This window comes from Crassostrea angulata, chromosome 6 (genome assembly GCF_025612915.1).
Source record: "Crassostrea angulata isolate pt1a10 chromosome 6, ASM2561291v2, whole genome shotgun sequence".
Taxonomy (NCBI): Eukaryota; Metazoa; Mollusca; class Bivalvia; order Ostreida; family Ostreidae; genus Magallana; species Magallana angulata.
In genome coordinates, this window is record NC_069116.1 from 17,369,320 (window position 1) to 17,383,348 (window position 14,029).

At 33.8% G+C, this 14,029-nt stretch overlaps 1 protein-coding gene across 1 annotated transcript; it reads right to left on the reverse strand.

Moving 5' to 3' along the window:
* Positions 1–706: 706 nt before the first annotated feature.
* On the reverse strand, positions 707–5,645 carry LOC128190169 (uncharacterized). The gene is made up of 5 exons (XM_052862100.1): positions 5,477–5,645; positions 2,505–2,718; positions 2,205–2,344; positions 2,083–2,118; positions 707–1,908 (listed from the first exon to the last, which is right to left on the reverse strand). The coding sequence occupies exons 1-5, from the start codon at positions 5,547–5,549 to the stop codon at positions 1,571–1,573; spliced, it is 801 nt and encodes a 266-aa protein (XP_052718060.1). The 5' UTR covers positions 5,550–5,645; the 3' UTR covers positions 707–1,570.
* Between the last annotated feature and the right edge of the window lie 8,384 nt (positions 5,646–14,029).

The following is a 14,029-nucleotide window of genomic DNA, read 5'->3' on the forward strand; positions in this document are numbered from 1 at the left end:
TTTGTTTTGAGAAATTAATTTGATCGTATATTTTTTGTCGGTGCTAGCAGCGTTTTGGTGACTATAAATAGAAGGTGATACTTATACCCACTGGTATATATATGTACTTAGGAGGAAGTCGACACTTTCTGGCACTCCGACGAACCGGAATGATGTCACCTAAAGAGACAGAGGAAGTCACAGACAGGAGACCAGTGGCCCCTCTGACCTTTTCACAGTATTGATATTTTCCGCAGTTAGAATAGGTTTACACCCAGTTTTGAGTGCAACATCCCTTGTACAATCCTTTAAAACTTATCGTTGCATTTGTACATTCATGAATAAAATTCTTCAAAAGAAATTATATTGTATTTGAATTCTGTTAACGTACATAGTATTGCATACAGACCACTCTTTAAATGAAAATTTTGTAAGATAATTCTAGTAATTTGTCTCACATTTGAGTCCACATTTTCCAATACGTATTGGCAGTTGAAATAATTACAGAATGCGTGCATGGCCAACCTGGTGTAAATTGCATCGCAAAATCAAAAGTTTTTGCTCCGAATATCATGTACCTAAATACGAAGCTTTTGAAAAAGATGTATTTTATTATGAGTTTTAATAAAGCTTAATGTATATCATCACTTTTGATAAGCAGCTTCAAAACCAAGGTAGGTCAAATGAAATTGTATATTAATGATTTTTATTTGTTATAAAAAAACTCTTTTGTGGACACTTTGGCAGTATTTATTTTAATCAAAATGTCGTAACATCAAAATGGAACAGAAACTACACAATGAAACAACATGTAATAACATGTAATATGTACAAAATAATGAAAACAAAACAAAACCCGTATATAGACCTGCTATATCTCTACAACAAGCTTCCTTCAGCAAATCACATCCCTTAACCAATGTTGTAACAACACACTCCTCCGTTTGTGATTTTGTTACATCAATAACAAATCGTCCCGTACTGAAAAAAAACTAGAATTGGGAATACTAAAACAAAACCAAAAAATTGATTTAACATTGATTAATGACTGAAAATTAATGATGTGAGGAAACAAAATGTGTGTAAAGTGAATATGAAATGAAAATCACCGAAGAAATTTATCAAAAAATAGAATTAGACAAGATTGATATAAAATGTGCATCAAATGGTCCCTTACGGAATGTTTATAAAATGGCAGTGCAAATACATGTACACAAAATTGACAAATGTCTACAATTTCTATGTTTGATATTTTTGTGTTGTTTTTGTTTTATTTTGTTTTTTTTATAAAGAGTCCGGGAATAATAATGATGTATAAACATGATATTGAACACTCACTATTGACTAGGAAATGATTCATGATGTAAACTAGTACGATTGTACTTATGTAAACATCAATAGATCACCACCCATTAACGCCTGGTATTACCACCAAAAACAAAACGTAACACAAGAATTCTGACAAAAACATCCTATTGTCAATTTTCTACCATAGCACGTGTTCGAAGAGCACGTACTAGAAAAAATAAAAATCTGCAAGGCAGTTGTGTCCGTGTTAACCCGGACGTGGATTAAAATTGTCACGTGGTAATCACACGTGATCACCAGTCTGTGGATAGCCGGCGGATTGGTAACTCAGAAGAGCAGTGGTGCTCTGGTTGGAGAGGCTTTGCATTAGGACTGGTCTCTTCTGCTCTTTGACGGAACCTTTACGACTGTAACGTCTCTCTAACGGAGGGTTGCTCATCTGGGCCTGCAACATTGTAACCATGTTTCTCTGCATCGCGCTCTCATGGTGTCTCTTCATCAACCCCACGACAAAGCAGCCCAGCATGGAAAAGAAGAGGACTGCAGCGAGAGAGAGCACTCCCAGGAGACCGATGAACAACTCTTCGTTTTCCACATGAGTCAACAACTTGACCTCTTTGCCTAAAAGATCGACGATGCTCAAGTGCTCATCTTGTACTATCAGTGTACTACTCGACATGCATTATATCGGTTCGTTTACATATGTTAATTTAACAATACACCAGTTCAGTACACATGATATCTAGTTTATTTTATTTGTAATAGTAAATGCAAATATCAAGCAAATATACGTACCTTTCATTTTTTGTCCCATGAATTGTTTTGCATCATCTGAAAAAAATAGTAAAAAAGTTTTTTTTTATTAAGATCCTAGGTTTATATTTCTTCTTATAGATAAATATAAATATTTCGCTTGCCTCCGGTCATCAAATACTCTACTAGGATGGAGAATCCCTTCGCTTGTTTCTCAGTGTCGGAGTGGAATTCAATATGGAGATATGGACCCTCAGACACGTAGGAGTGAGAAGGTTTGCTTCCACAGAGCATCAGTGGGGTTCTGTAAAAGGAGCCGGACGTAAATGACATTATACATTGCAGGTTACTTAAATTCTAGAAAACTGGTACTTATCAAGTTAGGCCACCATTACCATATGTGAAACTATACCTCTACGCTGGAATTTTAGAATCAAATTCTCCTATATTGAACTTTAGCTTACACGCTTTTGGAATTTGAACGTCTGATCAGAAGGTAGTCGTTCTGGCACTGTTGGGAGTCTTCCAGTTGGAAGTCATTAATCGTCACAGCCCATTTTCCTGACGTCTGATTGAATATCCACTCCCTGTGCTGATTTGGCGGGTAGTTCTCTGGATAATTTTGGCTCCTTAACTGCTTTGGCCCCGCCGTATTGGTTATTATTTCCTTGATGTTTTCTAAAACAAAATAAATGTGTTTTCTAAAATGAGAATTGGTCATTTGACAATATCATATATCTTCTTGAATACTGGGGCTATTGTATGATTCTCTAGACTATCTTTCATTCCAACTGAAGATTATTTCAGTAGACTAGCATATGGCTTCAAACCAGTGATCGGTTTTGTGATGTAGGTGTTCTTTAAATTAATAAGATATCTTTTTAGTTTTGTTTGGTAGATGGGAGGCTTTGGTTATTTAATTGATTCATACAGAAAGATACACATACTTTGAATTACAACGATGCAGATTCTGAGACTGAGAAAGCAGTGCCGATATTTTTGTCGGGGTTAAGTGGACTTTTTTCCGCGGGAAATCATTTTCGTCGAAAAGAAGAGAGACCTCACTCGAAAAAACAATTGACTTTATTATCTTATATTTTGCGAGGAAATAGAGTCTAGTTCTTAAAAGGGTTATAAACTATATTTCTTAACACTTTGGCTTATTTCTAAAAAAAAAAAAAAAAAAAAAAAAAAAAAAAAAGCCGTTAGAGGATGTTTAGGCTTGTTTAGATTTTTTTCTATAATGAGAACAAAAATCCTCCACCACTTTACCTTTCCAACCATTCTCTGTTTTCAAGGCTACACCAGCTTGGCGATGTTGACCTCTCTTATTATCTGTTCCTGGTGTTCTACATTTTAAAGTGGTTTGTGCTTTTCTCGTTCATGGGTGTAAAGAACGATGCCAGGATAACCTTTATACTATGTTCACAATCCATGTCAACTCCTGCATCAACCTTTACACTATGTTCACAATCTATATCAACTCCTGCATCAACACTAACATATTTAATTTATAATGAAATATATTCTGTCTCCTTTTTTAATTTCCAATTTCTTCTTAATCCGTAATGATATTTCTCTTAGATTTGTTAAAATAATTTTATTTCACATTTACCCCTGCGGGGTGGGGTGAAGTGAGATACCAAAACAGATAGTTCCTAGTTCTATCAGTTACTAGTACCTTGTGCTGAAAACGATTCATTTGCCAGAGTTGTGGTTTACAGTTTGTAAATTGCTTTTTACGGCTTAAAAAGGCTTTGTTACGGAAATTTTTGTGAAAAAAATGTTAATTAGCTGACGGTAGAAAGGACTGGATGTAGAGAGGAAGAGTTAATTTGTATCGAGGCGACCGGGGAGGTTTACAAACAGTTGGTATAGCATATTTTCTATTTTTATATTTGATATAAATATTTAATCTATATATAATATTTAACCATCATTTCTTAGAATTGAACATCGGTAAATTCACGCATGCACAAAACCGAGGAATTATCTGCAATTATCTTTTAAATTTAAAAAAAAATTAAATTCATCGCGTTTGTCCTCTCTTGCTCAACTACTTACGTTATGTAAGAATGTGCGTTTTACATTTTTTTGGTCTTGAAGCTAAGTACTGTTCATCACTCCGCGATGCAGAACAAAGAGATTTTCACATCCCGAGATAAGTACTGTGAAAAGTGTAATTCTTCCTACTAGCGATATTGAAATACACAAATAATGTCATTTTCTAAAAATAAATGTAATGGAAGGAAAGGTGTTGAATTTCAATAATACATTCCGTGTGTTTTAAAGTACAAAGTTTTCTGGAATAAAAAATTGGGAGGGACATATAATTGAAATTGTAACATTTACAATTTTTTCATAATCATAGTTAAACAGGATGGGGAGATTTGTGGAATGTCTCTTTAAGGACCCCCAATCAAAAGGTTTACTAGATATTTTATTTGGTAAATTACTCTAATTTTTGATTTTCAGAAAGAGATCTCTAATGGAATTCATTGTCATAAATCATTAGCATCACGGTTAAAGGTTAATGATTTCAATTTCTTGTATTTGATAAGAGCATGATAAACATATTGATATAAATACATACCAAGAATCCCATTATTTTACACTCTTTCTTTCCGAAATTTATTCATAATTCAGAGAAAGTAACATTTCATAGAAAAAAAAATAAATGCAAAATTTATTATGACAGAGGTTTAAGAGAGTCAAACGTCACACGATTTAGATTTTATTTAGAGCCCTCTATATATTTCAATTTTTAGAATATAAATTTACCAAAAATGATAAATAAATAAGTTAACTACATTCTATTCTTTAAAGTTAAGCAATGCCTAAACAATCTTAATTTGTTTTTCTGCCACCTGTGCAAGTTCTGCAAATAAAAGTTTAAAAACCCCTGTAGCTAATTAAAACAAACCCTGTGACTAACAGGTGCAGATGATGCGGAAGTTTTTATTTTAAAAAAAACAACAAACAATTCTAATGGCAGACAAGTTGAGAGTATGAAAATAATGATTATGATGTATAACATATACCTATTTACTCAGGGGAAAAAACAAAACAAACACCCCCCCCCCCCAAAAAAAAAAAACAACCAAAAAAACCAAAAAAAAAACCCCACATTCAATGATAAAAGGGAAAACAAAAAAGACAACAATAAAGGATAATCCCTCCAAAATACCCCATTCCCCCTTTTCAAGAAAAAAAGGAAGCCAAAACAAAGCAAAACACACGCAAAAAAAGATGTTGAGCCCCCTTAAAAAAAAATTCAAGTACATGCAGAAATAAAATCTTACATAAACCAACTAAAACGAAGCGAAACAAGCTGAATTGAAAAATAAAACAACTTAATTTTTTCGCAAAAGGGTGACTGCACGTGCATATGATTATAATCTTGGCGGCATTAAAAGTCTGTGTAAAATTAACATACCTTGGGCTTTAGTGACTGAAAGGATCAGGATGATGGTGATGTGCAAAAGGTTTGAAGCTTGTCTGGTCGTCATATTGTTTGCATGTACATAGGTTATAAGCGCTGGCACTTAGAGGCGCTCGTTCACATCGCGTTCCTCTGACTTGCCACACTCAACTGTTACTCTCAAGTGAATCCCAGTGATTTTATTACACTTCATTTTTTCCGCAATCATCGTAATTGGCATGTAAACAAAAATTTAACCCCTTATATAAATATCACATCGTATTTCCTTGTTCTCTTGTTTCCCATCCACAAGCCTATGGAATAAAATTCAGACGTTGAATAACTTCTAAGTATGCATATGACTTTTGAAAGACGCTATATTTTTTTATGAAAAGAACCCACTTTATTGGAGATTTCATGCATGGATCTAGAGGTGGGGATCAGGGGGAAAAATTGATTTCTTCTCTCTGTTGTCACAGTGCAATGCATACAATAAAGTTTATCACAATAAAGAACCTTCCCTAAGGTACTGTTATGTTAATGGTTGCACTTTTTTGAGACAGAAGGGCCAAAAACGAAATTCTATGACAAAGTATGAAATTCAATACATCATATTTGATAATTGAACATTCTTAATAGTATATTGTTTTGTATATTACACACGGACATACATAACTTATGTAATATCGTTATCAAAAACAAAACATAAACTATGATTACATCGATAGAGGAAATTACACTTAAACATTACATCGTTATCGGCATATCTGAAAGATTTTTTATCGTACAAACCTATTAGAGGTATGGCATGGATAAAAACTATAAAAATCAAATCCAATATATCAAAATAACGCAGTGAAGCAAAGAATATGAAGAAGCCTTGTTTAGGATTTGGGTGGATTAAGACTTGTACTCATTATTCATATTCATATTCATGATCCATGGTGTAATGCACAGTGCCCCCCTCCCCCAACTCCCGTGCATTGTTTGGCATTATGTTAGCTCGCGACAGCAATTAAGATGGAATGGGGGTTGGGTGGGAACACTTAAATGCACGTACTCTCGATCATAAAAGCATCGAGTGATCATTCATCAATATAATATAAAGTGTTTTGATTACATATAAGTGTTTTAGTTTTCTTGAAATCATGAATTTGACAAAGAACAAACGCACTCTTCTGTTCGTTCAACCAATGGAGGCCACTTCCTTCTTAAAACCTATTGATTTATTTTACAATTTAGATATTTTTATCGAGTTCTAGGTTTAACCTTGACACCCCTAGGATGAATGCTTGTGGTGCACAATTTTTTACGGATTTTTCTTTAATATAACATTATAACCCCCCCCCCCCGCCCCATTCGAAATTACAGGGAAAGTTTGCAACATTCAGCATGATCCATAACTAAATGAAATCAATTTCAGTAATAGTTTTATTATTTAAATCATTTTCAGTTAGCACTAGTGTATAAATTCTATAGACGAAATAAAGATAGGCTATATTGAACCGTTCTTTTGCTTTGTAAGAAGTTAAGATATATTACATTGAAATCTAGTGATACATGCAATCTACCAACTTAAAAAAAGCAGTAGAAAATTACATGCTTGTATGTTTAAATACCATTTCATTGATGGTTGGTATTGGAAGCAAGATTTTTAAACTTTTAGCAAGAAAAATTATTATTTTCACACGTTTGCACATATATACATTATGCAAACCATTAGCGAGGAAGTATAATTTAAGGCCTAATTATCAATTCGTAGAATGGTAGAAATTTGAAGCAAGAATATCCTAATTTTAGAAAAAAAACATGATGACATTCTGGAAATGCAATGTGCCCCCGTTTGTGTGAATATATTGTACAAGGCATAAGAACGGAAGTTGGCTTTCAGACATGATAATGAATTACAGTAGAATGGTGGGGATCTGACGAAAGTAATTCAAAAATATTTGCATACATTATGAAACAAAAATAGACTGAGACTCAGTGAATTTATGTTTCACAATGTATGCTGCAGAGAATATTTCTAAAATATTAATATAATATAAAATATAATATAAAACTAATATAACTTGTACTGCGATGTCGAGGCTCGCCGATTAATCCCGGGCACTTCCGGTTTTGCGTTGCCACTTCCTTCCCTGTTAGACCTTGTGATAACGAACTTTATTTGGGTCAATCAGGAAATAAAAGACCGATTGTTTTCCGTCTATATTTTAAATGAATGCTATTTCAAGTTGATTCGATTTCCTCTGATCAAAGATCAATAGATTGAGTTTCAATGTGAATTTTTGATGTTGCCAACTTTGGTTGTTAGTTAATTTTTCATTGCTAATATAATTACTGAGTTATGTATACGTAACATCATATGCATCTAAAACTAGGACCTGGCTTTTTCCATTTTGTCATAAACGCTTTAAATATTTATTTGTTTTGTTTTCAGCATTGGCAAGAACTATCTATTGTACACAAAAACACAAAAAACCTGTTAATTGCACTCACAAAAACGCAAGTAATATGATTGTGCAAATAATAGCGAGCAAAAGTCAACTCAATTGTGCAGTTGTTGAACAAATTGGCATGTCAACAACCTTTGCAACTTTCTATTAGAGAAAGGACAAACCATGCCCCTCTACCTCCGCGTTCTGTTCTGCTTCTTCGTGTATGACAATGGGAGTATTTATTAGATGATTGATAAATTTATAAGCTAATCCTTCTTTTAAGCCCCATGGAATGGAAGAAACGACCACCTTATCCTATACATAGATGTCTCTGGTTGTCGGAATTTTGTAACAGCATTAGGGTCTTGGTTTGCTTCTTCTTAGGATGATACATCTAGCATCACATCTTTGTTAAAGCATCAGAACCATTTTAACAAGAGCCATGATGGCTCTCTGAAATCAACAAGATTTGTCTGGCTTTTGAGCGAAGACTACGCAATCGATGTATATTTCGCTTGAAACCATCATCATTTTAACTTGTTTTGACGCAAGAAACAGATAGTTACATCCTACTGAAAGTCCAAGGCCTTTTTAAAATGGTTCTATTTCATCTTTGTGGCAATTTAAATTTAGGAAAATAGCATAAAGAACTCTGCAAACATGTCACTTTTCGGCTTCTAACACTATTTTAAAATTACCCTTAACCGGTCAAATTTTGAAAGTCAGCTCGAAGGTTAATAGATATTTGTACAATAAATAACATGACATACATGTATAACTCTGTTGAACACAATGATAAGTTTCATCAACTATGCCATTAAATTAAAAGTTTTGAATTTTGCATATGACATGACAAATATATGCTTTTCTGTCCACTTTGTTGATAAACACTGTTAATTCAGCTAGTGTAAAATTTAGACATCGTGACCGCTTTGTGGTCTCAACTAATGATTGTTGTCTGCAAAGAAGGTAATCATTAAATCTCAATATCTGTAGAAACAACTTTATTCTTGATTTCTAGACTCTATACAAAAATTTTATACACCACTTTATTTTTTAAAATAAAACAACTTTTTAAAAATTTTATTTATATCAATGCAGACAAAAAAACTTATCCACTCTCAAGGTACATGTTAACTCTGAGTGGTGAATTTACATTTTATTTCTGAGCATAAAATGAACAAAAAGATTGCAAAACTTAGAAAGACTACATGTATTGAGAACCTTTTTTAACAAGAGCTTGGAATTTCTCAAGGATGTTACTATCTAGTTTGCGCATCAAAACAAGCTGTCAAATATTGACCTGTTTTCTTCTAATTCGATAAGCTCATTTATATTCATAGACTGTCAAAACCGAAAATTTGTTTGCCAAGATCTGCTCTGCTGAGTGAAATTTACGCTGTTTCAACGAAATATACATCTCTGGGTGAAGTCGGGCGAGTGTCATTGCATTCAATACATGTATATTCATATCTATTAGCCAATGACTGGACAGTAAACCACGAGTAGACCCCACCGTCGTCAAATCGGAGTTTGTCACGTACTGCCCAAAGTCCAAGCTCTTGTTAAAACGGTTCTAAAAAAATTATCGCGAATAAACGCGAAACCTTTGCGAATGAACACGTAACTTTCACCATAGAACACAAGCGTGATCTTATAGTATTGTCACATGATGCATCCTGCTTCTCATGAGCGCTGTATAATAGAAAATAAAGTATAAAAATTCATAGCAACAATTTTAATTCCAAAAGATTTATCGAATATCATTGTAAAATTTTAGGGTTGTCATTGTTGAAGACGTCGCTGCGACATAAGTTAACGTCTAGTTTAAGTTCTTATTTCTGAGAAATAAGACAAATTGGAAAAAAGTTTAAACATTAAATTCACAATTTTTCCCGGCTGTTGTTCAAATTTTGAAAAAAGTATTTTCGTTTTCTAAATTTATCACAATAAAGTAGTATACACATGTATTTCGTTTAAAAATCAGCATCAGGGTTTTGAAGATTTCCCATGCTTGAATTTATAATATAAATCAACGTAAAATGGAAAATCGCAAAGGTTGCTCTTTTTTCGCGAAAGTTTCGTGTTTATTTGCTTTACCTACAAAAATGAGCTCAAAGGGCTTGCGTACAAATCACTACGTTCTGAGTACTAAACGAAATTTGACCTGCTTAATTTCTATTTTCGCAATCTGCAGTATATACTGGAAAGGAAAATTCCGCATAGAAACTATATCTGACTGTACTTTTCGTTTTACATGACATGCAAGGATGATAGCCTTGTGAGCGTGCGTTTTTGCATACATACTTACACGTTGTCGGAAATAGTTCAGATATCAAAACAGAAATCAAACGAAGAAGGGATTTTTTTTTTTTAAATAAAATAATAGTTTTTTCTAATGTACTATGACATAACAAGATGACATAACACAATCTAAGAAAAAATATTGTCATTGGCCGTAAAAACTACATTGTTGAATTTATGTAATAATCTATGCATTCAACCATGATGGGTCACAGACGTAGTGAGGATGTTTATAAATGTTGTCATAAACATTGGAAATCTTGTAGTCATATAAGTTTGTAGTACCTAGAATCAACTATTGTATGTATGACACCAAATTACAACGTAATACTAATTAAGCACTTCCTGAAACTAATATAGTCTCTTTAGTACATTGTTTACAGCACTTCACATCTCAAAATCATCATCTGGGACCATTTCCATGGGAAAAAATGACAAAAAACCCTTTAAAACCAAATTGTATCATTTTCTATGCTCATAAATATAGATAACTTTTCATTAATCACAAAATTGCTATCACAATAAAATACATAATTAATACATAATTAATTATGTAGATTTTAGATATTTAACTTAATATCCTTTTTTCAATATAAGAGTTTTCATAGAAAAACACAATTTCATGGGTGTATATATATATATATATATATATATATATATATATATATATATATATATATATATATATATATATATATATATATATATATATATCTCTCTCTCTCTCTCTCTATGTCTTAAGGTTTGAAGACACGTTTAGAGTACCGCATATGCTTTGGCGAGACTCAAGAGATTTGTTACTTGCTTCCATAACTTCGTATTGAGTCAATATATGTAAACAAAGACGAACAAAGTTATGAATGACGTCACAGTGCTCTCGCGCTATATTTCCCGCGATAAATTTAGAGGTGGATCAAACATCTGTAATGCGTGTCTTAGCTATTTCAGTATAGACTGCGATACCTGTCTTATTGACATATGATTTGTTCTTTTTTTAATATAGAGATTATTTAAATATATACTAGCAAGAGCCATACTTTACTGTCATATCGATTCATTTTTAAGCTAATTGCGCATGCATGTATGATGTACAGTACGCAGGTAAGTATATGAGTAGGGAGGAAAATTCAATAGGATATTTTGAACTAAATAAAAAGGAATAAAGAGAAAAAATAAACAGTTAAAAAATTTATGTAAATATTGCATAAAGTCAAACCATTGAATTTAAAAGTGGGAAATTACACACCTACAAACAGGGACCAGGCTCTCTCTCTCTCTCTCTCTCTCTCTCTCTCTCTCTCTCTCTCTCTCTCTCTCTCTCTCTCTCTCTCTCTCTCTCTCTGGAGAGGGATAGGGGGTTGCGCTGAATGTATCATGACCATTAAAATTAGTACTTTTGCCCCGGTTTACTTAGGCCTATAAAAAAAATTTGTGTGTTTAGGGTAACACTGATGAAAAAATAAGGTTAGGTAGGTCGGGATTATTTTTTTATCATATTTTTTATGCATGAATCCTAAGAGTGTTTGTTTGTGTCATATTTAAAAATGGGTTTTTAATAGAAATGATATAAAAATCACAATCTGATAAAAACAGACATCTAAAAATGGTAGGATCGGGGAATTTTTGTAGGTTAGGTAGGGCTACCCTAAACACGCAACTTTTTTTTCTAGGCCTTATTGTAGAGAAATAATCTCTCAAAAATTCTTTGACGTTCGTTGATGCAAGGTACATGTATGTGTAATTCTTGCTGCGCTCGCCAGAACGGTAGCACCGTAAAACATATTACCGATTAATAGGAAGAGTACTGTCTTTTGTTTTATATATTCTAAACATCATTGGTACTTAAACATTACCAATTTGTTTTCATATTTCTCAATCAAGCTTCGCTAATTAATAATCAACGAAAATTCCACAAAAAATTCCGGAAATCATCAGAATTTTTTGGATTTTACAATTTTGCGCATGCGCATTACCTTCACGCTAAACGGGAGGCTCTTTATTTTATGTTTCCACAACATCACATTTGCATGGATAAACTCAGAGACGATAAAACAAATGCGTGTAAATTTTCATTGGATTTTTTTTTTCTGTTCATCAAAAAAAATACGGGAGATAACTCTAACACAGTGCATTTACTATAAAAAAAATCCCGAGAGTTTCGAATGTCAACATGGTGTGTAAAAAACGTTGTTGAAGAAATGTTGAATTCTGCAATTATAGAATTAAACTTTTCGAAGAAAGGTATTTACAGCTTCAAAATGGTTTGTTATGAACAATTTGACTGTTATTTTCAGTCCAACTTTATTAATTTTCTCCAAAATCGTTCTGGAGCGATTCTTCAATTTTCTGCTACATTACGGGTATATTGGCAGGCAGACACAGATTACATTATTCCAACTCAGCAGAGTGTAGTGAAATTAATAGCATTATTGTAGGTTTAAAGCTAGGTAATGCAAATGTCGACAATATACGGTGTGTCGATGTATCTACATGTATTTCGTAAATGTCTAATATCATATGCTATGTCAACCCGTACACGCACGGGTCAAAATCTAGTTGAGTTATAATGAGAGGATGAGAAGATCCGGAGAGAGGGGATAGAAATGAAATAAGAACTGGAAGGAAGTGGTCGGCCAGTGCCGCAGTCCATCTGGCAGATATAGCTGGCACAGTAGTAGAAGGGGAGGCAAGGCCTATAGTCTGTCCCAAGATATTTATGCAGCACATTTGGGCGATTTTTAATAAAAAAAAAATACACATACCTCTGAAAGAAGTGCAATTGAAATAGTTGAAAGGGAAATTTATAAATGAAAAAGATAATTTCATTGACACATTATCATCGTTCAATCGGAAAAATTCACAGGAACGAAAACAGATTCCTTACGGAGATTTATAATGGGGAATGTTTACATCTTTTCTCCATTCGGAATACACTCGGAATACATCGCGCAATTTTTCAACGTTATCATCCGGGCTTGCTGCAATACAAAATCTCCGTAGACATCACATTTTTTAGCATTGTATTGAAACCTGATAAGCGAACAAAGGCGTTTTGACTGAGAAATCTTGGAAATTTTTCATACTTTTGAATGAACATCGTTTGAACCCTGAGGTACTGTATTTATAAATATCAAGCAATTAAGCCAAATGTGAATTCAGGATATCTTGGGACAGAGTATAGGAAGTAGTCACAGAGAAAGCTTGATGAAAATCAACAACACGGAGAAACGTGGGATGGTACAGGCAGAGATCCGCTAAATAGAAGAAGAGATAATAAAGGCAAGAGCAATAGAAATGGGAAGCCAAGGTGCATGGACGGGTTGGACAACAACAGAGAGGAAGCTGAATTGGGGAGAGATCTGGAGGATGGAACCACACCGTTTCCAGTTCCTTTTAAGATCAGTGTGTGATCTGCTGCCATCGCCAACCAACCTACACAAGTGGGGCCTAACAGAAAATATGAACTGCGATTTATTTGGAAAGAGAGGTACTCTGGAACACATCTTATCGTCATGATATGTCTCTTTGACACAGGGCAGGTACAGATGGAGACATGACCAAGTACTCAAAGAGCTAGCTGACATCATAGAGAAGGAACGGAAGAACGAGAGAGAGAGAGAGCAGAAGAAAGACAGTTAATTTATCGACTATATGAAGGAAGGCGATCCAACAACAGTCAAGAAACCCTCAGAACAGAAGTCCATCTTGGATTCAGCAACATCATATCGTATTATGTTCCCACGAAGGTAAAGAGATAATGGTGGAGCTTACAGTCCCATGGGAAGAGAGATGCGAGGTGGCCTACCAGAGAAAGAAATTAAAG